Source organism: Canis lupus, chromosome 17 (genome assembly GCF_048164855.1).
Source record: "Canis lupus baileyi chromosome 17, mCanLup2.hap1, whole genome shotgun sequence".
NCBI lineage: Eukaryota > Metazoa > Chordata > Mammalia > Carnivora > Canidae > Canis > Canis lupus.
In genome coordinates, this window is record NC_132854.1 from 18848492 (window position 1) to 18875565 (window position 27074).

Sequence of the window (27074 nt, forward strand, 5' to 3'; positions counted from 1 at the left end):
AGATATTCTGATGGCACAGAAACTAGATGGTAGGCATTTTGCTTATTGACAAAGTTGCCTGTTCAATTATGGTACAGTAAATATGATTTCTCAAATTGCTTTTAGCATATGTATTTAGACAAAATTTGTATATGTATTTAAGCTTGTTTTTCTGGACATAGCCTAAAACTACTCTACTTATTAAATTAAAAGCAGGTATTCTTATAAAAGAATGTATTCCAATAAAGTTAGCCTTTAGGCAAATTTCTTCTAACTTTGTCTTGCTTTCTTGATTCTTAAATAAAATGACATTTCATAAAAGGAGAAAACAAGGGACACCTGGGTAGCTCAGCAGTTGAATGTCTGCCTTCAGCTCAGGGCGTGATCCCGGAGTCCCAGGATCAGATCCCACATCAGGCTCCCCATAGGAAGCCTTTTTCTCCCTCTGCCTAAGTCTCTGTCTCTCTGTGTTTCTCATGAATAAATAAATAAAATCTTTAAAAAGAAAAGGGAGAAAATTTATAACAAGTCATATTTAAGAAAGTTCCTATAATTTCATTTTCTATGATTAATATTTAAGTAAACAGCAAAACTCAACCTACTGAATACAGTACAATGTATTAAAGAGAACGATTTTTAATGTACATAAAATTATCTGACACTCTGGTAGAGACAAAGCCATGTATTTCTACTAGTTAGTTGTCACCAAACTTTTAGTGATATCACCAAAATATTTCAGCTGCCTGAACCCATCTTAAAAGTCTAAATAATGCAGGTTTTGTATTTTTCCCAATCCTTTGAACTTAATGTAGTCTCTATCTCTCTATCTCTACATCTATCTATCTATCTATCTATCTATCTATCTATCTATGTTTTTTTAAAAGTAGGCTCCACACCCAATGTGGAAGTTGAAATCACAACCCTGAGATCCAGAGCTGTATGCTGAGCAAGTGAGCAAACTAGGCACTCCATAATGTACTCTATCTCTCTATCTTGATCAATTTATCCAACAATGTGTGAAAGGTTACAGTATCTTTGAAGGCAGAAGAAAATGTCTGACTAACATTCATTGAGTGCCAATATATTAGCAACTGATGGCACTTTCTTTTCACTTCTATAGTTAATTTTCATCCATAAAAAGTCGGCCTCTTTGGTCATGATCTTCTTCAGCCATATATTCTTACTTGAAGGGATTTTGTTTTGACATTACAAGTTAGGAAATCGTAATGAAGCTTTCCTGTTCAAAAATCTTTAATGACTCTCAAACTTAAGTTAATACTTTAAGGTTCTTTCCAAGTGAGTTCAATTCACCTTTTCAGGCATATGAATCTCCATCACATTCCTCATGCCTGTTCTGGTCAAACTTGTTTATTGTCCCTTTATCTCTACAATGCATTATCCATATTGTGCATGTTGTGCATTTTTATGAGAAAAAATCATCATATCACTCTGTCTGTTTGGTTAAAGTCTTCTAGTTCTGGTTCAACCAGTTCAAATGACAAATTTTCATCTAAAAGGCATATCAAAATAAATAAATAAATAAATAAATAACAAAATAAAAAATAAAAGGCATATCAATATGTTTTCTTCCAACAATTTCACATGAATACATCCCATAACAGAAAGGTTGTTTCTAACACATCTTAAAAATAATCACTAAAATAATAACATCTTAAAGTCTGATAAGTCAGTTTCCTCCTTAAAAAAATCACCAATTCATCATGGACCTACATTTTATCTCAACTTAAATTTTATCCTGATTTATTGTGTTTATTTTATTTAATGAGCATAGTTTTAAAAATTAATCAGCTTTGTGATTTAGTTATTCATGTAAACAAAGCACAAGTTATTTAAATAGATTGACATTAATATACTTGAGAAAAAGGAAAACTACCTGAAGTTATATTTTGCTTTGAACAAAAGCATAAATTTGTTTGAAAAGTAGTATAATCTAGATATTTTTATCCTAATCATATGCAGAAAAACTAATCCTTTTTAAAAGAAAAATAAATTGAGCTATTTTACTGTAGTAATAAGGAATTTTATAGAGATGATGACTAAAATAAGAAAAAGATCATCTATTTTCCAATGTGCCTTGTAATTTTATAACCCATTAATTTTATTTCTGAACATACTATTTGAATTGAGGTTGAGTTCTGGTCTTAGCTGATCCTTAAATATCCAATTAATATTTCCTATTTTATTGTTTATCAGACTTGTCTGCACTTTGATATATCACACTGGTGTTCTTATGAAAACCACATGAGGTAGTAGGAGGAAAAATTAGACAAATATTTCTTCAAATAGTATTTTTAAAAACAAATCTATAATTACCCAGTTAAAAGCCATGAGATTTTATGTTACAGAATACTTTACTAAAATCTAATAATTATGTCCATCCATGTTATAGTAAAACCATAAGTCAGAATACTGGGGGATCTTGGAGGACTCTAGAAAGGTATATATTTCCATTTCACTAACAGAAGGGTTGCCCAATCCAATTCAACATGTATGCTCAGGATGACTTTGGAAACAAGTTCTGAGGGTTAAAAGAAGCTAAAACTTCATTTTATACCAGAATGCAAAGACAAGTTAAGCCAGACAAGTGACTCAGTATAATAATAATAGGAAAACTGCATAACAAGGCTTCTCCTTACTTTCAGAAATCAAAATACATTTACCTTGAAAAGCTGCAGCATTTCGCGATATCAAAAACTTTAATGTTGAACTGGATGTTTGAAGCACTTGCTGCATATCTTGACGAGCTGCAATCTGGTATCTCTCCTCCATCCTCCTGCTGCAACATGTAGGTTTTTTGGATACACAAACCTGAAGATCAGATCCTGGAACAGATATATGGTATTTTTCGAAATGATTACCTGTTCATTTAATGAATGTCACATGTTACATGTCAGGAATTAATGATCAGTCCTGCATAGAAGGGGTTCATGTTCTATGTGAGAAACTGATTTACCAGAACAGTTGCTATTAAAAAAAATATGAAAATATATTTGTATGTGTATTGTCCCTTAACCCAACCATGAAACAAAATATTCTAAACCATTAACTCTTTGCTCAAATATTTCATTAACATTTGATCAAATATTATCCATTCAATTAACTAATGACTATTACCTAACAAATAGACCATATAATAGAAAACAAATTAACTATTACATAAGTACAGAGATAAATCAGGAAACTTTTATCTTATTTAAACAGGTCTTTGGGGGATCCCTGGATGGCTCAGCAGTTTAGTGCCTGCCTTCAGCCCAGGGCATGATCCTGAAGTCTCAAGATCGAGATCAGGCTCCTTGCAGGGAGACTGCTTCTCCCTCCACCTGTGTCTCTGCCTCTCTCTCTCTCTCTCTCTCTCTCTCTGTAACTCTCATGAATAAATAAATAAAAGATTTTAAAAAATAAACAGGTTTTTGTTTGTTTTTTTCTGAGAGAGAGTGAATGAGAGAGAGAGAAGAAAACATGAACAGAGGGAGGAGTCTAGGGAGAAGGAGAAGTAGACTCCCTGATGAGCAGGGAGCCCAACTCAGGACTCAATACCAGGACTCTTGGATTATGACCTGAGCTGAAGGCAGCACTTAACTGACTGAGCCACCCAGGTGCCCAGGAAATTTATTTTTGCTGATTTTGTTAATTCAGTCAAAAGTATTTGATCTAAATATGTCATACAGAAGTATATGGAATAAAACAATTACTTTTCCTGAGGAAATTAAATCAAATTTTATACATCAAATAAAGATGAAAAACCTTCACCTGATTTCTCAGCTCACCATTATGCTCTTGGGCTTGTGGAATAAGTGATTATTGATTGCAGTAACAATCTTTCATAGGCCAAACCCTCTGTCCAAAATTCTACTAATTACCTAGCTTGCTAGAGACAATGCCTACCACTAAAAGTACTTTTTAGTTTTACAACTGTATTCAGAAAACATCTGGGAAGATGCTTATTACGTGAAATGTGAAGTTAACACACATATGTTAAGAGCTGTGATTAGAAAAAATGCTAATATGATTAACAACTCTCATCCTAGATGAGCTAAAATCTCATTTTACACCAGAACAATATACAAATATAAAAAAGTTAAACCCACCCAAGTTTACCAGTACAATGATAATAGGCAAATCACATAACAACCAGTCAGGCACCTTTATATATAGCAGATGTACTAGAAAACAGAGAGGTAAAGGGATGCAGCATGGAAGGTGCTTATCAAGAATAAGATTGATGGATTGTTCCATTGGACTTCCTCTTAAAGAGGAATTTTAAGAGTCCCCCTTAAAATTTTTTGCAGAGCTGGTTTGGTGGTCATATTCTTTCAGTTCCTGCCTATCTTGGAAGCTTTTTATCTCTCCTTCTATTCTGAATGAGAGTCTTGCTGGATAAAGTATTCTTGGTTGCATGTTCTTCTCATTTAGGACCCTGAATATATCCTGCCAGCCCTTTCTGGCCTGCCAGGTCTCTGTGGAGAGGTCTGCTGTTAATCTAATATTTCTCCTCATAAAAGTTAGAGATTTCTTGTCTCTTGCTGCTTTAAGGATCTTCTCTTTATCTTTGGAATTTGCAAGCTTCGCTATTAAATGTCGAGGTGTTGAGCAGTTTTTATTGATTTTAGGGGGGGATCTCTCTATTTCCTGGATCTGAATGCCTGTTTCCCTTCCCAGATTAGGAAAGTTTTCACCTATGATTTGTTCAAATACATATTCTGGCCCTCTGGCCCTTTCGGCGCCCTTGGGAACCCCAATTAAACGTAGGTTTTTCTTCCTCAGGCCGTCGTTTATTTCCCTTAATCTACCTTCATGGTCTTTTAATTGTTTGTCCCTTTTTTCCTCAGTTTCCCTCTTTGCCATCAACTTGTCTTCTATGTCACTCACTCATTCTTCCACCTCGTTAACCCTCGTCGTTAGGACTTCTAGCTTGGATTGCATCTCATTCAACTGATTTTTAATTTCTGCCTGATTGGATCTAAATTCTGCCGTCATGAAGTCTCTTGAGTCCTTTATGCTTTTTTCTAGAGCCACCAGTAGCTGTATAATAGTGCTTCTGAATTGGCTTTCTGACATTGAATTGTAATCCAAATTTTGTAACTCTGTGGGAGAGAGGACTGTTTCCACCATTTGCTTCGATGTGGATGGAACTGGAGGGTATTATGCTGAGTGAAATAAGTCAATCAGAGAAGGACAAACATTATATGGTCTCATTCATTTGGGGAATATAAAAAAATAGTGAAAGGGAAATAAGGGGAAAGGAGAAAAATGAGTGGAAAATATCAGAAAGGGAGACAGAACATAAGAGACTCCTAACTCTGGGAAACGAACTAGGGGTGGTGGAAGGGGAGGTGGGCGGGGGGGTGGGGGTGACTGGGTGATGGGCACTGAGGGGGGCACTTGATGGGATGAGCACTGGGTGTTATTCTATATGTTGGCAAATTAAACACCAATAAAAAATAAATGTATAAATAAAAAATAAATAAATAAAAATAAAAACATAAAAAACATAAAAAAAAAAAAAAGAATAAGATTGATGGGGCATCCCAAGGCTACCCAGGTTTCATGTAAAGCTCAGGGCAATTTTATTTACACGTCCTAATAGAATACACTATTTCCTCATTTTAGAGTAGGAAAAGGAGTTGTGGCCTTATAGGTTCTGGGGACCTTCACAGTACCCATACTCTTCACTGATGAAGAGAAGATCAGCAAATACAAAATATCATGTGTGCACACACATGCACATATACAAACACTGTCAAAGTCCCCCTTTGTCACTCAGAGTTTACCTCAGGCCTCACATTTCCAAAAGTTGGTCCTGGATAAGATCAAACCATGTGAAATCAGTCTGAGCTTCCTGCCAACGCAGGACACAAAAATTTCTAATGATTTTGGCTTTAGCTTGTTTAAGTTAGACGAGTTACAAATGACAGCATTTGAGCATTTCACAAAGGTGAGGAGGCATAAAATATTTGTGTGTGTCACAGTAGGTAACATTTTGGCAATCATTTTTCATTCGTCTTGCTTAAAGTTCTACAAAAGCAAATTCCACTTCAAATAGTAAAACTGATTGAAAGGAAACAAAGCTATCTTCTCAGCTTTATTCCTAAATGGAAGAATGGAGGAATTAAGTATTCGGAGAAGAACAATAATTCTTAGAGGAATTAAATTGGAGATTGAAGGATCAATAAGTAAACATTAAAGTATATAAACATATTTAGTATGCAAAGGACTGCTAAGGAATAAAAATAATAATAATAACAATAACAACAACAGACACCTGGGTGGCTCAATTCGTTAAGTGGCTGCCTCTTGATTCCAGCTCAGGTCAGGATCACAGGGTCCTGAGATCAAGCCCCTCGCTGGGTTCCGTACTCAGCAGGGAGTCTGCTTGATATTCTCTTTTCTCCTCTCCATCTGCCCTTCCACCCTTTCTCTAAAAAAATAAACAGGGGTCCTGCAATCAAGTACCGCATCAGGTTCCCTGCAGGGAGCCTGCTTCTCCCTCTGCCTATGTCTCTGCCCCTCTCTGTGTCTCCCATGAATAAACAAATAAAATATTTAAAAAATAATAAAACAAAATACATCTTTAAAAAAATAAACAACCAATAACAAGAATAATAGATCTTTGCAATGTGTCTGCAGAATTCAAACACCCAACATGGCTTACTAGACTACATTCCTAAACAGAGCCTGTAAAGTTTCCCAAGCTGTGACCAACCCCCTCTTAACCCCCAGGATCCAGCCTCCTCTCAGGTAACACTGCCCAGTGTGCCCTTCCCTCCACACACCAGCCACTTCAGTTTCTCATAGTCACTAAGAGCCCTCTTGTCCCAGGGCCACTCTCGATGCTTGGCTCAATGAATGGGATGCTCTCATCCTCAGGAGCTCACCCACACAGGTGGCAAACACACCTTGTCCTGATTCATTCCCATCTGTTTTTCTTTACAACTGAAGTTGGTCTTCCAGAGGGAACTTTCTTTAACCTCACAGACAGCACCCGTCACTATTGCACATTCCAGAAGAGCCTCATTCCTCTCCATTGCATTTATCGTGGTCGCCATGTTATATCCCTTCATGTGACTGCTAATTAATTAGTTCCCTCATCTAACTGTAAAGCTCCAAGTGAAGGAATTTTTCCTCATTTTTTTTTTAAGATTTATCTATTTCAGAGACAGAGAACGCACAAGCAGTGGTGGTGGGGGGGGGCAGTGCAGAGGAAAAGGAAGACAAGCAGACATCCTGCCAAGTACGGAGCCCAACGTGGGGCTCAGTTCTCAAGACCCTGAGATCATGACCCAAGCAAAAACCAAGATCCAGATGCTAAACTGAGCCACCCAGGCACCCCAATTTTTGCTCATTTTTATATTCCAGTTGACTAGTACAGTACCTGAAAAAAATCACAGACACTCCATTTTTATCTATCAAATTAATAGTTGAGGATCTACTGAGTACTTATATTATCTCATTTAATCCTCACATTAAATCTAGGATGTAGGGACCATTCCTACCACATTTCACATATGAGTAAATGGAGACAGAATGAAAAGTACCTGATGTCACATACCTATGCACTACAAAATGTTGGAGCTGGTGTTTAAAAACTGGCAGTCATTCTCAAACTCTCTTCTTCACCATCACTCTACTAAGAAGAAAGCTATAGTCTTGAATCTATAAGTAGTTTGTCTATAGACATCAATGGTCATTTCTGAGTCTTGTTTGGATTTCTCTTCTTGAAAGAAGTCATCTATTTGTTCAGTTACAAAAAAAAAAAAAAAAACTAAATTCTAGGTTAGGAACCATCCAAGGAGTTTTACTCAAAAATAAAATAGGAAAAAAAAAATAAATTAAATAAATAAATAAATAAATAAAATAAAATAAAATAGGCTTAAATATCAAGTGACAGAGCTGCCATTTGGGTTTTCACCCAATTTCAAATGGCGAGAAGTACTAGGAAGGTACTACAAGTTACCCTGACTGCTATCTTAAACATAATGTGGGAGAGAACCCATCATGCCTCACAGCTCTTGAGTAAGCATGAACTGCAATGTAGACCACTCAGGAGCAAATACATCCCTCAAGTTAATGAGGATCTGCACTGATTAATCCAGACTTTCATTTAGAATCTTGGAAGTTGATGACAGTGTAACACTAAACTCCAAACCAAATCAGGACTATAATTCAAAGATCTAGTTATGTTTATTCAGTGTGACATATTCATCACTATTCAGAGTTGGGGTAATAGCGGTGGAAAAGAGTCCACAAGATACTGGGTCCCTGGCTTCCCATAACAGTCCGAGAGACAGATGAGACGAACAAAACGTATCTTAGGGAAAGGACAGTATCTTATATCTTGCTCTCAGTAGGAGCACAAAGGACATAATAAGCTGCTTATTGATAGCATACCCAATATGACAGAGGCTACAGTTCCCCCATCGTAAACACAACAAGCATCCTAAGAAAACAAAGGCCAGATGGAGCCCAAAAAGACAACATGTAGGTAACAAGACTTATTTTTAAAATATTGCAAAGCCTGGCTTCAAAGAACATGGTGTGACTAAGGGTGCTATGAGACAGCAAGAGGACATGACCCAGACTCAGAGGCAGTAGTCATGTTCCTGAACAGCAAAATCAAGCTCTGCAAAAATTAAATTACTCTAAACAAATGAAACTAAAAATAAAACAGCAGTCTCCTTGTTGAAGGGACCTTCAATCAGAATTTGGAGGCTTTTCCTGTTCTCTCATCCAGAGCAGCAGTATTGGTGAATAGGTCTTCTCTTCTGTTCTCCAACAGGAGAAACTGTTACAGCCAGACTTCCTCCTTATGTATGGTTGTTTGTTTGTTTGTTTGTTTGTTTGTTTGTTTGTTTTTAAATGTGTTAAAATAGGAGCATGGGGAGACTTTCTGGAAAGATGGCAGCCGTGAAAGCATGGTTTTCACTCTCTCCAAATTCCCATGTGAACTGGATGGAACAACCAGAAAATAAATCCACGAAACAAAACAAAACTAGATGACACAGTATTCCCACAATTTCAAAATATAAATGAGGTAGAAAAACTAGCAACAACAACAGATCTTCATGGTATCAGTCTGGATAGCAGGTAAAAGAATGAAGCAGTGGGGTAATTGTCTGATGTTCCCACAGACAAGGAAAGCATACTAGAAATATACGCACCAAAAAAAACCCCAAAAAGATAAAGAAAGCATAACAAAAATCAGAATCCAAAAACCTCAGCTAGGAGATGGGACCATACTAAGGAGAGAACTGAAGATGAAAGAAAAAATTCTGAAATGAAGACTAAACCAGAAGGAACGCGGGAGCCAGTCACACAAAGGTAATGCCTTAGGGAAGGAAAAGATAAAAAATAAGAAATTTTGAAAAATCAAAAAAATTAAAGGATTTAAAAGCCAGTAACAACAAATATTGATAGTAACATCAGCAATGGAAGAAGAAAACAGGAAAAAATACTAAACTATATTTTATGTTATACTACAACTGTTAGGGTTATAATATGGGGTAAAATAAATTATAGGATATTCAAATTCTATTCTCTAATTCTGTCCTGTACCTTTGAAAATCAGGACTGTATTAGTATGGAAGAAAGGAGATAGAGACACAAAGAAGTAAAGTTCTGTAATCTTGAATTTGAAGTGTCAATATAAAAATTATGAAAATTTTCGTATTTTATGAAACAAATATTTCATAGCTTCACTTTAAAAATACATATTTAAGGAATGCCTGGGTGGCTCAGCGGTTGAGGTCTGCCTTTGGCTCAGGGGGTGATCCCGGGATCTGAGACGGAGCCTCATATCTGGCTCCCTGTGAGGAGCCTGCTTCTTCCTCTGCCTCTCTGCCTCTCTCTATGTCTCTTATGAATAAATAAATACATCTTTTAAAAAATACATATTTAAAATGTATTTGAAAATACGTGTTTCCTAGCTTCACTGAAAAGGCCTAGAAACAATGGCCAACTAAGTGGCAAAGAGCATCCCTTATGCCCGGATTACCGTCTTGCAATCACTTCTCTCAAGAAGAAATGAGTGTTTCTTAAAGAAATGCCTCATTCTAGGTCTGTAGCAGGAAATATATAAGATGATAAACTAGCTAAACATCTTGTCTACCAGAGGCTATCAAATACCTAGTAGGGACTCATCAAAAGGATTCAGCAGCTATGTTCATCTGCTAGAGCTGTCATAAAATACCAGACTGGTCAGTTAACAAGAGAAATTTGCTTCCTTACAGTTCTGGAGACTGGAAATTCAAGATCACGGTGCTGGCAAGCTAGGTATCTCTTGAGAATTCATTCTCTCTTTGTCTTGCATATAGCCAGCTTCTCTCTGTGTCCTTTCATAGCCTTTCCTTAGCGCCATGTCATACTGGAGTAGGACCCATCCTCATGACCTCATCTAACCTTCCTTCCTTTTCCCCTTAAAGGTCCCATCTCTAAATAGAGCCATATTGGGTGCTAGGGCTCCAATATGAATTGGAGCAGTGGGGGATAGTGAGCGGGGGACACAATTCAGTCTAACACAGAGGCCAATTTCAAAAGATTTCTTTTGGCTTAACATGGGACAATCTGAGCTTCAATAATGATGATTGTAATGAGTTGCAATTAATCAAATATGCTTAAATCCAAGGGTTTTCTACTTCTGTGCTTTATTTTATAATAAAGAAGACTTTTAAAATAGAATTGCTAGTTGATAAGGTACATTCTCTTTTTGCCTCAAACATTTACTCTCCCCTAGTCAACTTACAGGATTCGTATACTTGTAGCACAAACCAGCTTTATTGATGGCTGCCGTAGAAAAGAGCCGTTGGTACCAAGACACTGAGATAAGATATATTTCAGGATCACCAGGATAGATATTACATGTCATAAGATACCAAATGCTCACAGACAAAAACAGAACCTTGGAATTAAGAGTAGGAAGGTTATACTAGTAAACTTGCTCCTCCTATCTTTTCTGAGATTGTCCTCTTACCATAAATTCTGAAAGTGGTAGGAGTTTGCAAAATGTTACATAGTGAAAGGGTTTTGTCTGAGTCAAATGTATTCCTTCACCTAGGTAGAATAAAAAATACCTAAGTCCATGAATCCAGCAAGAATCATTCCAATGATATTGGGTCTGCTGGGAACTGGCCAGCCTCTGATCCCCCTCCTGGAATTTCCTTGTCAGTTTCACCTGTCCCTCACTCACATACATGCTACTCAAATGAGATCGATACACATATGTAATGATGAGTCTAAACTGGTTAAAACATCACATCCTATCCTGTTGGCACAGTGATTGATTGAGAAACAGACAGCAAGTCACAAGAAAGAAATGCAGAAAAGATTATTTGCTGAGGCCTCTAGGAAAACAAAGGTTTCTCTCTCTGCTGAACTGAATTTAATGACGCAAGGATGTAGGGCTGACAGATGCCACAGTCATTTCCCAGCTCAGAGTGAAACCTGGATCTACCACAGCTTCTTCTGTCACCTGCCATATAAAGAGGTCTAGCCTACTACAACAGTAATAATAGTGCCCGGGATTATAGCAGGCTAAACAATACCACTCAATTTTATGTTTTGTTCCAGAACTTCAAAAGGACTTGATACCAAATGGAGAGTCGAATAGCACCCACTTAGTACCTGTTCCAGATTACTACTTTGAAGTGGTAAATAACCCCATATATTCAAGAAACAGTAAGAAGGGTCCTACTTGCAGTATGGCAGTGCCACCAACAGAGCACAACCATTAACACTGGACAAAATGCAACAGTCAATGACCTGAAAGCTCTAGAGTGAACAAAATAAGAAAGATTCTGGAAGGGAGTCAATATTTAGAAGAAGGGAAAAGCCAGAGTTTGTCTCCCATCTCTGTGGCTTTTAGTCTGAGGGAAGCCCATCTAGAAAGTGACTAAATTCTAATTAAAGGAAAAAAAAAAAAAAACCCTCACTGTCTTTTTAGGACCAAAGCACTAGATGATTGAAATCTAGGCAATCATAGTTGCTGGAAAGTGAAGGAGGAATGCCAGGCAAGGGAGGGCCAGAGAGAGGGAACCCCAATTGCTATTTGTACACTCTGCCCAAATTTCTAGCTAAGCCGTAAACTACATCTCACATGGCCAGGGCAGATTCTAAGTCATCTCACTATCGACAAGTTAAGGAAAAAGGACTCAGTTACAACTGCTGTAGCTTCCCAAAAGACACAGTTGATAGTATGAGTCCAGCTAAAGTAATTTTCTCTGAAGACAAACATATTAACATTCTTTGGAGGAATATAATAGAATCCAGAGATACCAGTAACATAACATTCACAGTATCCAGGGAATATTTTAAAATAACCGGACATATGAAGAATCTGTATAATGTGACCCATTTTCAAGAGATAAGACAATAACTCAGAACAACACGAGATGATCCAGATGTTAAAATAAACAGGGAAGGGCTCTAAAGAGCTATTATAATTCTGTTCAATGAAGTAAAAGGAACATGTGCTCAGAAAATTGTAGAGTAACAAATCTTAGGAAAGAAAAAAAATTACAAAGAAAAATAAAATGGAAATTCGGTAACTAAAAAATACAACATGTGGAATAAAAATTTTACTGGATGGGTGCAATAGCTAAATAGAAATAACAGAGGAAAGAGTCAGAGAACTTCAAGAGAGACCACTAGAAAGTATCCAATCTAAAGAAGAGAGAAAAATTGAAAAGACAGACAGACAGACATAAACAGTGCCTTAGGGAGCTGTGAGAGAATTTCAGAAAATCTAATATAAGATTGGAGTCCCAGAAGGCAAAAAGAGAAAATACAGGGTAGATAAAATACTCCATGAAATAGTCAATGTAAATTTGCCAAATCTGGTAAGAACCAAAAATTAATGGATTTTAAAAGCTCATCAAAATTATTTGCTTAATAATTTGCAAAATTATTTGCTTAATTATCATTAAGCAAAATAAAATCAATGCCCAGAAATCAAAGGCATTACTATACACCAACAATTAGACTGAAGAAAGAGAAATTAAGGAGTCAATCCCATTTACATTTGCACCCAAAAGCATAAGATACCTAGGAATAAACCTAATCAAAGAGGTAAAGGATCTATATCCTAAAAACTAGAGAATGCTTCTGAAAAAAATTGAGGAAGACACAAAGAGATGGAAAAATATTCCATCTTCATGGATTGGAAGAATTAATATTGTGAAAATGTCAAATCTACCCAGGCCAACTGACACGTTCAATGCAATCCCTATCAAAATACTATGGACTTTCTTCAGAGAGTTGGAAAAAATCATCTTAAGATTTGTGTGGAATCATGAAAGACCCCCAAATAGCCAGGAAAATATTGAAAAAGAAAACCATATCTGGGGGCATCACAATGCCAGATTTCAGGTTGTACTACAAAGCTGTGGTCATCAAGACAGTGTGGTACTGGCACAAAAACAGACACATAGATCAATGGAACAGAATACAGAACCCAGAAATGGGCCCTCAACTCTACGGTCAACTAATATTTGACAAAGCAGGAAAGACTATCCACTGGAAAAAGGACAGTCCCTTCAATAAATGGCGCTGGGAAAACTGGTCAGCCACGTGCAGAAGAATGACACTAGACCATTCTCTTTTTTTTTTAATAAATTAATTTTTTATTGGTGTTCAATTTACCAACATACAGAATAACACCCAGTGCTCATCCCGTCAAGTATCCCCCTCAGTGCCCGTCACCCACTCACCCCCATCCCCCGCCCTCCTCCCCTTCCACCACCCCTAGTTCGTTTCCCAGAGTTAGGAGTCTTTATGTTCTGCTAGACCATTCTCTTACACCATACACAAAGATAAACTCAAAATGGATGAAAGATCTAAATGTGAGACAAGAATCCATCAAAATCCTAGAGGAGAACACAGGCAACACCCTTTTTGAACATGGCCAGAGCAACTTCTTGCAAGATACATCTATGAAGGCAAGGGAAACAAAAGCAAAAATGAACTGTTGGGACTTAATCAAGATAAAAAGCTTCTGCACAGCAAAAGAAACAGTCAATAAAACTAAGACAACCTACAGAATGGGAGAAGGTATTTGCAAAGGACATATCAGATAAAGGGCTAGTATCCAAGATCTATAAAGAACTTACTAAACTCAACACCCAAGAAACAAACAATCCAATCATAAAATGGGCAAAAGACATGAACAGAAACTTCACCAAAGAAGACATACGCATGGCCAACAAGCACATGAGAAAATGCTCCACATCACTGGCCATCAGGGAAATACAAATCAAAACCACCATGAGATACCACCTCACACCAGTGAGAATGGTGAAAATTAACAAGACAGGAAACAACAAATGTCGGAGAGGATGTGGAGAAGGGGGAACCCTCTTGCACTGTTGGTGGGAATGTGAACTGGTGCAGCCACTCTGGAAAACTGCGTGGAGGCTCCTCAAAGAGTTAAAAATAGAGCTACCCTACAACCCAGCAATTGCACTGCTGGGGATTTACCCCAAGATACAGATGCAGTGAAAAGCCAAGACATCTGCACCCCAATGTTTATAGCAACAATGTCCACAATAGCCAAACTGTGGAAGGAGCCTCGGTGTCCATCGGAAGATGAATGGATAAAGAAGATGTGGTCTTGGGCAGCCTGGGTGGCTCAGCGGTTTAGTGCCACCTTCAGCCCACGGCCTGATCCTGGAGACCCGGGCGAGTCCCACGTCAGGCTCCCTGCATGGAGCCTGCTTCTCCCTCTGCCTCTCTCTCTCTCTCTCTCTCTGTCTGTCCCTCATGAATAAATAAACAAAAAATCTTAAAAAAAAAAAGATGTGGTCTATGTATACAATGGAATATTACTCAGTCATTAGAAATGACAAATACCCACCATTTGCTAGACGTGGATGGAACTGGAGGGTATTATGCTGAGTGAAGTAAGTCAATCAGAGAAGGACAATCATTATATGGTTTCACTCATACACGGAATATAAAATTAGTAAAAGGGATTAAAGGGGAAAGGAGAGAAAATGAGTGGGAAATATCAGTGAGGGTGACAGAACATGAGAGACTCCTAACTGGGAAAACAAGGGGTAGTAGAAAGGGAGGTGGGTGGGGGGGATGGGGTGACTGGGTGACAGGCGCTGAGGGGGGCACATGACAGGATGAACACTGGGTGTTATATATATGTTGGCAAATCTAACTCCAATAAAAAATATACATATAAAAAATAATAAAATTAAAAAAATAATAATGATAATAAAATAAATAAAAAAGAAAGAAAATCATGCCTAAGCACATTACTGTCAAACTACTGAAAAGCAAAGATAAAAAGAAAAGGAAAGAAGCCCTGTATGTGAACAAAGGGGAGAGATAGGAGATAAGGTAGATTCACACAGTGCCTCCTAGGTCACACTTAGGAGAGATTTTCACAATGAAGAAAGGAAGTAGAAGAGTAATGTGATTGGATTCGTTCTCACATGTTCACCTAATTGCTATTTTGAGAGTCAGTATTTCTGTATTGCAAATGAGGGTTGGGATTTGGGTAAAAGTGATGAGAAGTGGTTGGATTAGACATACATTGAAAGTTAAGATAACTTGGATGCTTTCGATGGGATCTGGCAGGTAAGGAAGAAATAAGAATTAAAGATAACCCTTAGACTTCAGCCTGGATGACACTGGATGCCTACGTGGTATGGGGTAATGGAAAAGGGGAATGCACATGGAGGAGCAGGTTTGCAAGGAGTCTCAGAAAGAGATCCAGATTGACGCTATCAGTTTGGAAGTTTGAAACACAAAATAGTAATAAATACCAAGAGTTTCAATGAGACCATCTAAGGAAAGAGTTTAGTTTATTAAATTTAGAGGCTTTCTTACCCTTAGGCCAGACAGAAAATTTTTTTGGTTGTGGAGGGTTCTGGGGGTTGTTTTCTTTTTTTTTTTTTTTTTTTTTTTTTTTGGTTTTGGGGTTTTTTGTTTTGTTTTTGTTTTTTTGTTGTTGTTTTTCTGAGGGAGAGCTGTCTATATCCTCCCTCTACTTCAGCCTTCTTGAACTCTACTCCCTGGATGCCAGTAGTTACCCCTCCCCATTGTGTCTCCAGGCATTGCTAAGTGTCCCCTTGGGCATACTCAATCGCCTCTGGGTAAAGAGCATTGGTCAAAGACAAAGGTTATCAATATGAATTGGAACAGAGAAAAAGCTCTTCAAAAGAGCCAGAAAAGAGCCCTCTATGAGGTAGAAGGACAAAAGGTGGAGAAGAAGCAAAAGGAAAAGATGATGACCTGCTCTCAAGAAGGGAGACATCCCATTCTGCCAGGGAAAATAGCTGCATTCAAGAAAGCCTGTACTTTCTACAATCTGTAATCATCTGGGCTACCAATTTTGGTTGTTTTCTTGACTCTAACTAAATAGTGACTGCATAAACAATCACATTGCCATTTGGGATCCTATTATGATAAGAAATCATTACAGGGTCATTTCAACTCACTGAAAGTTGTTGTGCTAAAACTTGTTTAATAGTTTTAATGTCCACTCCCTTCTAACTTCTACCAATCCCAATCAGGAGGGTTGCCAAACAGTCCCTGATATTGCCCTGCATCCTGGTGCCTACCTGAATCTTTGCTTTTGTGCATTTAGTTGACTCTATTTAATTTCCTTTTTTCTCCTGAGACTTCAAGCTTCAATGGGATAAGGAACCACCTCTTGTTTCCCAGCGTGTTGTACACACTAGCACAGTGCCTGGAGAAAAAGATCTTCAATAAAGCAGTAGCCTCCTCCCTTTTCTCCTTATTTGCATATAAATATTTTGTAAGAAAACTAAGAAGGTACTTTCATGGCTTAAAATTAATGAGATTTTTTTTAAGATTTATTTATTTGAGAGATAGAGAGAGAGAGAATGAGAGGGAAAGAGAGGATCTCAAGCAGGATCCCCATGGAGCATGGAGCCTGATTCAGGGCTCAGTCTGACCACTTTGAAATCACAACTTAAGCAGAAGTCAAGAGTCAGACACTTAACCAACTGAGCCACCCAGGCACCCTAAGATAGTTTTAAGTATAGATCTAAGATAAGTATATCACTGAGGACATTCAAAATCTGGTTCAATAAACATTTTGAAATAATATTGTGATTATTGTACATTTTTACAGATATTTCTCATACTAATGTATTGTTGGAATTTATAGATTTATCCACTTTTATGGAGTATAGGCATTGTCTTATAAAATTATATATAGATATCATGCATTAAAATAAAAATTTTCAAATAAAATAAAATAAAATAAAAATTTTCAGTACAATATTGTTTTGGCTATTATGAATTTTTCTGGTCCTGGACTCAATAAAAAATAAGTAGCACTTGGCTATCTACAAATTGAGACAAATAGGGTCAACACAATATTCACAGGTAAAACAGTAATACTGTCTTTCATATATATAAATGGCATCATCAATCCTCCAACAGGTAATATACTGTTATATTTCCAGCCATGATTGATCAACAGTTACAAAAAATGACACACTTAAACCTTTACTTCTTTTTTTTAAACCTTTACTTCTATAACCAATAATAAGTCTTTCTAATATGAATGTATATAATCTATGTCTATAATGCAAAAAAGGTATGATAAACAGAATGCTTTCTCAAATTTACAGCCATGAATTAAGAGTCAATGCTCTGCAACATGTTAACAGCTCAGTAGATAAAAGGCCTACATATTTTATATCAATAGATAGATGTAGATACATACAGATATAATAGCCTGCTACTTGAGTGTGAAAAAAAAAACTGAATTGCAATCTCATCCTCCTCAGTTTTAGAAGAACCCCCAAATTATTCTATTGCTCTTTCACCAACTCACCTAAAAAGACAACCCATACTATTTCTCTAAAGGAAACCAGGCCCATCCATTAGAGCTCCTCCAAGCCAGGCTGAAGCTGAGATTCTGAACTACCCGGCCAAAAAATTAAGCATTACTTATCTATTTGCATGCAACCACTGATGTATATATGAGCTAAAGATCTTGCTGAGGCTAGATGGTGGGGCTAGTGGTAGAAAAGGAGAAGAAATTCTCATTCATATAAATGGAGCTCAGGCCAAAATGACTTCTCAGAGTATGATTCCTGTGGGATCAGCCATCCTCATAATAACTTCCCTTTCCTCTGAGAACTGCTCTATCAACACCTCCATGAGAGAGGCCCCTGACATAGCACATGTGTGTCAAGGGACATCACATCTGATTAGTTTGCTGAATTGAATGTATATGACTCAAACAAAACCAACTAGATTGTTTCATCTGAGAATGTTGGATTGGAACACAAAAAAAGTCTAGTCTGTTTACCATCAGAGCTGTTTTATATGTAATTTAGGTGTGAAGTGCCCATTCTATTTCACTCTGGAAACAAAAGGCAGAATGTACAGAGTAGAGAAATGAAGGAAAACTGTCAGAACTCTCTATAGTTCCTGCTTTAGTCCTCTTCTGGGGTTCAGCCTATAACGTGGGGTTTCATGAGATACATCTAAAGGCTTATAATAAATTACTTTTATATTAAACTGACCAAATTAATCTGTGTTCCTTACAACCAAAGTGCCTAATCCCATACTCTAATGAAGGGGGTAGCAAGAAAGGATGGTTTGATCAGTAAGTTATGTAGAAGGATTTTAGGAATACTGAATACATGACCATGGAAAAACCCAGCTAAATAAGCCAGGCTTAGAAACTGTGGGTAAACTCTGTGGTTTTGGGTACGGGATGGTGACTGACACTCAAAATTGTCCCAACCCAATCACCAGGGCTTTTCTGTGTGCCTAGAAATAAGTAATGTATTAAAAATAAACTTTATTACTTGAAATTTCACCAACTCTTCATGGGAACTCCCATTGTTGCCATGTTTGTTTAACACACACATTAAAGAGAACCGTGTTGGGATCCCTGGATGGCTCAGCAGTTTAGCGCCTGACTTTGGCCCAGGGCACGATCCTGGAGTTCCTGGATCAAGTCCCGCATTGGGCTCCCGGCATGGAGCTTGCTTCTCCCTCTGCCTGTATCTCTGCCTCTCTCTCTCTCTCTCTCTCTCACTATGTCTATCATGAATAAATAAATAAAATATTTTTAAAAATAAAAGAAATATTAAAAAAATAAAAAATAAATAAAAAATAAAAAGAACTGTGTCACCCAGATATTTGTGAATTAAAATAAGTAAAAATCCAATTCAAATGAGCAAAAACCTACAGGGGCTTTAATTGGTACAAAAGACTAAAAGCATAAAGTAAATAAAATTTAAAGTAACTTTTGATATTGCTGCTTAAACAGTTTCACAGAAGACTTGCTTCCTTTCTGTCTGTCCACTTTGTCTTCCATAGGTTTTGCTCCATTATCAATTTTGCCTTGGTGAGCACCTCCAGAAGCTTTAGCTTCTAGTAAAAAAAAAAAAAAAAAAAAAAAATTGGCTGCTGTGATTCAGTCTACATCACTCAGGAGAAGAGAAAAATATAACTTCCGGTAGCCCTTAGAGAAGAAAGAAAAAGCTTCTCTCTCTCAAAAGTTCAAGCAAACTTCACATTTTATGGGCTCTGGCTAGCTTAAGTGTCCATATCTTAACTATCATTGTGGCCAAATATGAATTATGTTGACTGGTTTAAGATAATCAGAAATTGGGGGCACCTGGGTGGTGCAGTCGGTTAAGGACCCAACTCTGGGTTTGGGCTCAGGTCATGATTTTAGGGTCATGATACTGAGTCCCACATCAGGCTCTGCACTCAGCTTGGAGTCTCCTTAAGACTCTCTCCCTCTCCCACTATGTCTCCCCCCAGGTCCCTCTCAATCTCTCTCTCTCTTTCTTTAAAATAATAAATTTAAAAAAAAAAAAAAAAGATAATTAAAAAAATCTTTGAAAAAAAAAAGAGGGCATCTTGGTCACGCAGTAAGTTAAGTGTCTGCCTTTAACTCAGATCACGATCCTGGGTTCTGGGATCGAGACACATATAGGGCCCTCTACTGATCCAGGAGCCTGCTTCTCCCTCTCCCTCTGCCTGCTGCTCCCCCTGCTTGTGCTTTCTAATAATTTTTTTTTTTACCTTTAAAAAAAAGATCATCAGAAATTCAAGATTGGGTCAATCCCCTCGAACTGCATGTTTGAGATATGGGTAGTTTGGTTTCGAAAAAGCAAAGAAAACTAGGGTACAGTTACAGACAATGGTGACTAAAAAAATGGCAAATGATCACTACAGGAGCAACTGTCTTCTCATTTCACATATAGCAACTCCTATAGCTCCTATAGCACAGCTGAAATCCAAACTACTTAGTAGATACACAAAAACATGTCTTGGGGTCTTTCTCAGATACTTATTGGAGATAAGAAAAAAAATCGGGGATAGAGTTTCTACATTGTCAGGTGAATGCTTATGAGTACTGAAATATGGGCTTAGCTGTTCATTTATTCCCACAAAATGGTAAAATCTGAAGATTTGGGATGTGCAGTTCATTTCATTTCATTTTCTGTTTCATATTGGGAGTTCTAAAGCAGGAGCATATAGAAGAACATGAGAGCTCACAGTATTTACCAAATAAATACTTCTTTGAAATGCAAAATAATCAAGCCATGAAAGGGCTGATTGGGTTTCAGGAGTTAACAGGCAAGAAGAGGCCCATTCTACAAAGGAAATGCTTCATGAACTGTATACTAGTGAACAGAACACCTGTAATTACACAAAGAGGTCCTGGATATGTTTATCAGGTAGAAAGGAGGGCACAAGAAATGCTTTAGAGCAGAGATGAGCAAATTCTTTCTGTCAAGTGCCAGATAGTAAATATATACGTTCAGCGTTAAGGTGAGACCGTCTCTGTTATAACTATTCATGTCTGCCTCGTAGATGATGCAGAAATGAATGGGAATGGGCAGATTTGGCCCTGGGGCTGTAGTTCGCCCCTGATTAGAGAACTAAGACGTGTAGACCAATACAGTGGTGTTTTGAAGCTCAAGGAAGAGCTTGTTCCTTTTATCCTAAGAGGATGACAACGTAGAATAATAAAATCCAATTAGGAAGAACAAAAACCCAGCATAAAAGGAATAAGGAGCCATGACAGAGCTTTGGCTAAAATTCTAAATCCTCAGACTCTCTTAATCTTAAGAGATTTCAAAATGGATTTACTCAACCACCTCAAGGGTTCCAAAGAGTAACACCCACCTGGTTGACCAGCAAGGCTCAGTGCCACACAGAGTCCTGACCTGAGATCGTGGGAGCACTGGGGCCGGCTTCCCTCACACTTTCTCCCAACCCCACCCCACAATACAACTGTGGAACCCCGACTCCAGGCCACAACTGGATGCTGGGCTGAAACCTACTTCTACTTTAGTCCAAGACACTATCAGACCAAAACTCCTTTGCCTCACATCCTAGCTCTTCTTGGCCACTTCTTAAACTATAAAACCCTCTGGTATCCTATCTGATAATTTCACCCTCACCTTGCTCATCTCATCCATCCTTTCCTCTCTCTTCTGGACCCAGGGTGTGCCCTGTGTCCCATCCCCTTCTCCAAAAGCTCCCTGCATCCTCCTACCTCAACCAGAATCCGGTTCTCCCCTACAACCCCATCACATCCAAGTAGTTTATTCTCAAACTCTGGCAGTGCAGATAGGGGCTATATCTGCCCTGCTCCCCAATGGGGATTCAGTCAATTCCTACTCTGATCTCTCCTATACAACTTTCTCCTTTGAAACTTGTGCTGACAATCCCACCTTCTCCCCCTTGCTCATTGCTGCAACCCTTCCCTCCCACAATCCAGAAGTTCGTTCACACCCCCATCTCATATCCTCTCCAGGTGTCCCTATGTCCCCAAGTGCCCAGGCTCCCAAGGACCCTGACTGTGTTGCTGCTTCTACGGAAGTCTTGCCCGGACCCACATTTCATCTCCTGAGGCTGGCCCTTTCCCTCTCTCTCTGTGCCAAATCATAAGAACCCAATCCCATCAATTCCTTCCCCTTCATTTCTAATTCCCTAGCTCTTCACCACCACATAAATGCACATATACACAGAGAAAACATTAGTATTTGTCTGGTAAAAAGTACTAAAGACTTAGAAAGTTTTCAGAGCATTAGTACAACAACCAAATATATAATTCCTCTATGTGTCAGCCACCCTGCCATGTGGTTCTGCCTACTTAGTCTTCCTTCTTCATAATCTTTCAACAAACTGAAATAGTTCCTCCATTTTTATTATGCAGAGAGTTGAGTTCTGGGTTATTTAAAATACGGTTCCAAAATTCTTAACACTCTCTCCCCATCAACAGGTGAGATCTTTGTCCACTCTGCTTGAATCTGGATTCTGTGATTGCATGACCAAAAAAAAAAATGACACAAGTGAATCTGTGCTGGTTTCTAGGCTAATAACTTAAGAAACTGTCAGCTTCCATGTCCTACCTCCTGATAACTTGCTCTTATAACTCAGTCAGCAGGCTGTAAGAACCCCCAAACCACCCCATTTGCAGAGATCACCTGGAACAGCCATGCATAGATACTTCAGAGCAATGCCCAGCTGAGGTTCCAATATTCAGCTAGCATGACCACTAGACATGTGAGTGAGGTCACCTGCAGATGATTCCAGTCCCCTGTCCTATTGAGTCACTTTCAGCTCTTTTTCAAGTCTCCTCAAAGTCCTAGATATCATGGAGCAGAAATATGCCAGACTCTGCTTGAGTCCCTGACCCATAGAATTTGTAAGCACAATGGTTGTTTTACACGAGTTACTTTTGGGGTGATTTGTTACACAGCAATACAAGTTGATTCATGGGATACAGAAACTGAGAAGTCCCACAGTCTGCTGTCCATAATCTGGAGACCTAGGAAGGCTAGTGGTGTAAATTCCAGTCAGAGTCCGAAGGCCTTGGGAACCAGAAGCATCAATGCTGTAAGTCCCAGCCCAAGAACTGCTCATGCAGTCAAGCAGAGAGGGAATCCAACTTCCTCCACTTTTTTGTTCTATTAAGGCTCTCAACAAGTTGGATGATGCTACCCCACACTTGCTGGTGGGGAGGAGGGGTTGGCATCTGCTTTAGTCTGATCTATCAGTTCAGATGCTTATCTCTTCTGGAAACACCATCACAGACATACCCATAAATGATATTTAATCCCAGCTATCTGGACATCCTGGGTCCAGTCAAATTGATACATAAAATCAACCATCATAAGGGGAGGAGCAAGATGGCGGAAGAGTAGGGTCCCCAAATCACCTGTCTCCACCAAACTACCTAGAAAACCTTCAAATCATCCTGAAAATCTATGAATTCGGCCTGAGATTTAAAGAGAGACCAGCTGGAATGCTACAGTGAGAAGAGTTCGCGCTTCTATCAAGGTAGGAAGACGGGGAAAAAGAAATAAAGAAACAAAGGCCTCCAAGGGGGAGGGGCCCCGCGAGGAGCCGGGCTGAGGCCGGGGCGAGTGTCCCCAGGACAGGAGAGCCCCGTCCCGGAGGAGCAGGAGCTGCACCGACCTTCCCGGGCGGAAAGGGGCTCCCAGGGAGTTGGAGCAGGACCCAGGAGGGCGAGGATGCCTCGGGCTCCCGGGGACAGTAACAGCAACTGCGCGCCCAGGAGAGTGCGCCGAGCTCCCTAAGGGCTGCAGCGCGCACGGCGGGACCCGGCGGGACCCGGAGCAGCTGAAGGGGCTCGGGCGGCGGCTCCGCGGAGGGGGCTGCGCGGCCCGGGAGCGCGAATCCAACAGCGCAGGCTCCGGAGCACAGGGCGCCGGGACACAGCCCAGGATCCCGCCTCCCCCGGGACAGGCAGAGGCCGGGAGGGCCCAGGACAGCGAGGACGCTCCTGACCCAGGTGAGCAGATCAGCGGCCCCGCCCGGAGCCTCCAGGCCCTGCAGACGGAGTTCCTGCCGGAGCTGAATCCAGGTTTCCAGAGCTGCCCCGCCACTGGGGCTGTTCCTCCTGCGGCCTCACGGGGTAAACAACCCCCACCGAGCCCTGCACCAGGAGGGGGCACAGCAGCTCCCCCAACTGCTAACACCTGAAAATCAGCACAGCAGGCCCCTCCCCCAGAAGACCAGCTAGACAGACAACTTCCAGGAGAAGCCAAGGGACTTAAAGTACACAGAATCAGAAGATACTCCCCGGTGGTTCTTTTTTTGTTTGTTTGTTTTTGTTTTTGTTTTTGTTTTTGTTTTGTTTTGCTTTTTGATTTGTTTCCTTCCCCCACCCCCTTTTTTTTCTCCTTTCTTTTTCTTTCTCTTTTTCTTTTTTTTTTTTTTTGTTTTTTTTTTTCTTTTTCTTCCCTTTTTTTTTCTCTTTCTCTTTTCTTTCCTTCTTTCTCTCCTCTCTTTTTCTCTTTTTCCCAATACAACTTGCTTTTGGCCACTCTGCACTGAGCAAAATGACTAGAAGGAAAACCTCACCTCAAAAGAAAGAATCAGAAACAGTCCTCTCTCCCACAGAGTTACAAAATCTGGATTACAATTCAATGTCAGAAATCCAATTCAGAAGCACTATGATACAGCTACTGGGGGCTCTAGAAAAAAGCACAAAGGACTCAAGAGACTTCATGACTGCAGAATTTAGATCCAATCAGGCAGAAATTAAAAATCAATTGAATGAGATGCAATCCAAACTAGAAGTCCTAACGACGAGGGTTAACGAGGTGGAAGAACGAGTGAGTGACCTAGAAGACAAGTTGATAGCAAAGAGGGAAACTGAGGAAAAAAGAGACAAACAATTAAAAGACCATGAAGATAGATTAAGGGAAATAAACGACAGCCTGAGGAAGAAAAACCTACGTTTAATTGGGGTTCCCGAGGGCGCCGAAAGGGACAGAGGGCCAGAATATGTATTTGAACAAATTCTAGCTGAAAACTTTCCTAATCTGGGAAGGGAAACAGGCATTCAGATCCAGGAAATAGAGAGATCCCCCCCTAAAATCAATAAAAACCGTTCAACACCTCGACATTTAATTGTGAAGCTTGCAAATTCCAAAGATAAGGAGAAGATCCTTAAAGCAGCAAGACACAAGAAATCCCTGACTTTTATGGGGAGGAGTATTAGGGTAACAGCAGACCTCTCCACAGAGACCTGGCAGGCCAGAAAGGGCTGGCAGGATATATTCAGGGTCCTAAATGAGAAGAACATGCAACCAAGAATACTTTATCCAGCAAGGCTCTCATTCAAAATGGAAGGAGAGATAAAGAGCTTCCAAGACAGGCAGCAACTAAAAGAATATGTGACCTCCAAACCAGCTCTGCAAGAAATTTTAAGGGGGCCTCTTAAAATTCCCCTTTAAGAAGAAGTTCAGTGGAACAGTCCACAAAAACAAAGACTGAATAGATATCATGATGACACTAAACTCATATCTCTCAATAGTAACTCTGAATGTGAACGGGCTTAATGACCCCATCAAAAGGCGCAGGGTTTCAGACTGGATAAAAAAGCAGGACCCATCTATTTGCTGTCTACAAGAGACTCATTTTAGACAGAAGGACACCTACTTCCTGAAAATAAAAGGTTGGAGAACCATTTACCATTCGAATGGTCCTCAAAAGAAAGCAGGGGTAGCCATCCTTCTATCAGATAAACTAAAATTTACCCCAAAGACTGTAGTGAGAGATGAAGAGGGACACTATATCATACTTAAAGGATCTATTCAACAAGAGGACTTAACAATCCTCAATATATATGCTCCGAATGTGGGAGCTGCCAAATATATAAATCAATTATTAACCAAAGTGAAGAAATACTTAGATAATAATACACTTATACTTGGTGACTTCAATCTAGCTCTTTCTATACTCGATAGGTCTTCTAAGCAAAACATCTCCAAAGAAACGAGAGCTTTAAATGATACACTGGACCAGATGGATTTCACAGATATCTACAGAACTTTACATCCAAACTCAACTGAATACACATTCTTCTCAAGCGCACATGGAACTTTCTCCAGAATAGACCACATATTGGGTCACAAATCGGGTCTGAACCGATACCAAAAGATTGGGATTGTCCCCTGCATATTCTCGGACCATAATGCCTTGAAATTAGAACTAAATCACAACAAGAAGTTTGGAAGGACCTCAAACACATGGAGGTTAAGGACCATCCTGCTAAAAGATAAAAGGGTCAACCAGGAAATTAAGGAAGAATTAAAAAGATTCATGGAAACTAATGAGAATGAAGATACAACCGTTCAAAATCTTTGGGATGCAGCAAAAGCAGTCCTAAGGGGGAAATACATCGCAATACAAGCATCCATTCAAAAACTGGAAAGAACTCAAATACAAAAGCTAACCTTACACATAAAGGAGCTAGAGAAAAAACAGCAAATAGATCCTACACCCAAGAGAAGAAGGGAGTTAATAAAGATTCGAGCAGAACTCAACGAAATCGAGACCAGAAGAACTGTGGAACAGATCAACAGAACCAGGAGTGGGTTCTTTGAAAGAATTAATAAGATAGATAAACCATTAGCCAGCCTTATTAAAAAGAAGAGAGAGAAGACTCAAATTAATAAAATCATGAATGAGAAAGGAGAGATCACTACCAACACCAAGGAAATACAAACGATTTTAAAAACATATTATGAACAGCTATACGCCAATAAATTAGGCAATCTAGAAGAAATGGACGCATTCCTGGAAAGCCACAAACTACCAAAACTGGAACAGGAAGAAATAGAAAACCTGAACAGGCCAATAACCAGGGAGGAAATTGAAGCAGTCATCAAAAACCTCCCAAGACACAAGAGTCCAGGGCCAGATGGCTTCCCAGGAGAATTTTATCAAATGTTTAAAGAAGAAATCATACCTATTCTCCTAAAGCTGTTTGGAAAGATAGAAAGAGATGGAGTACTTCCAAATTCGTTCTATGAAGCCAGCATCACCTTAATTCCAAAGCCAGACAAAGACCCCGCCAAAAAGGAGAATTACAGACCAATATCCCTGATGAACATGGATGCAAAAATTCTCAACAAGATACTGGCCAATAGGATCCAACAGTACATTAAGAAAATTATTCACCATGACCAAGTAGGATTTATCCCCGGGACACAAGGCTGGTTCAACACCCGTAAAACAATCAATGTGATTCATCATATCAGCAAGAGAAAAACCAAGAACCATATGATCCTCTCATTGGATGC

The 27074-nt window shown here is 39.1% G+C and overlaps 1 protein-coding gene across 6 annotated transcripts in view; it reads right to left on the reverse strand.

Moving 5' to 3' along the window:
- Positions 1–27074, reverse strand: part of GPC5 (glypican 5) — a 1343507-nt gene that overhangs the window by 1291823 nt on the left and 24610 nt on the right. For all 6 annotated transcript variants that reach the window (XR_012009862.1, XM_072782622.1, XM_072782624.1 and 3 more), the window contains exon 2: positions 2661–2822. Coding sequence is in view for 5 of the 6 variants with exons in the window: in XM_072782622.1 (XP_072638723.1) it covers positions 2661–2822 (162 nt within the window). In the remaining variant the exon portion in view is untranslated. The remainder of the gene's footprint in view (positions 1–2660; positions 2823–27074) is intronic.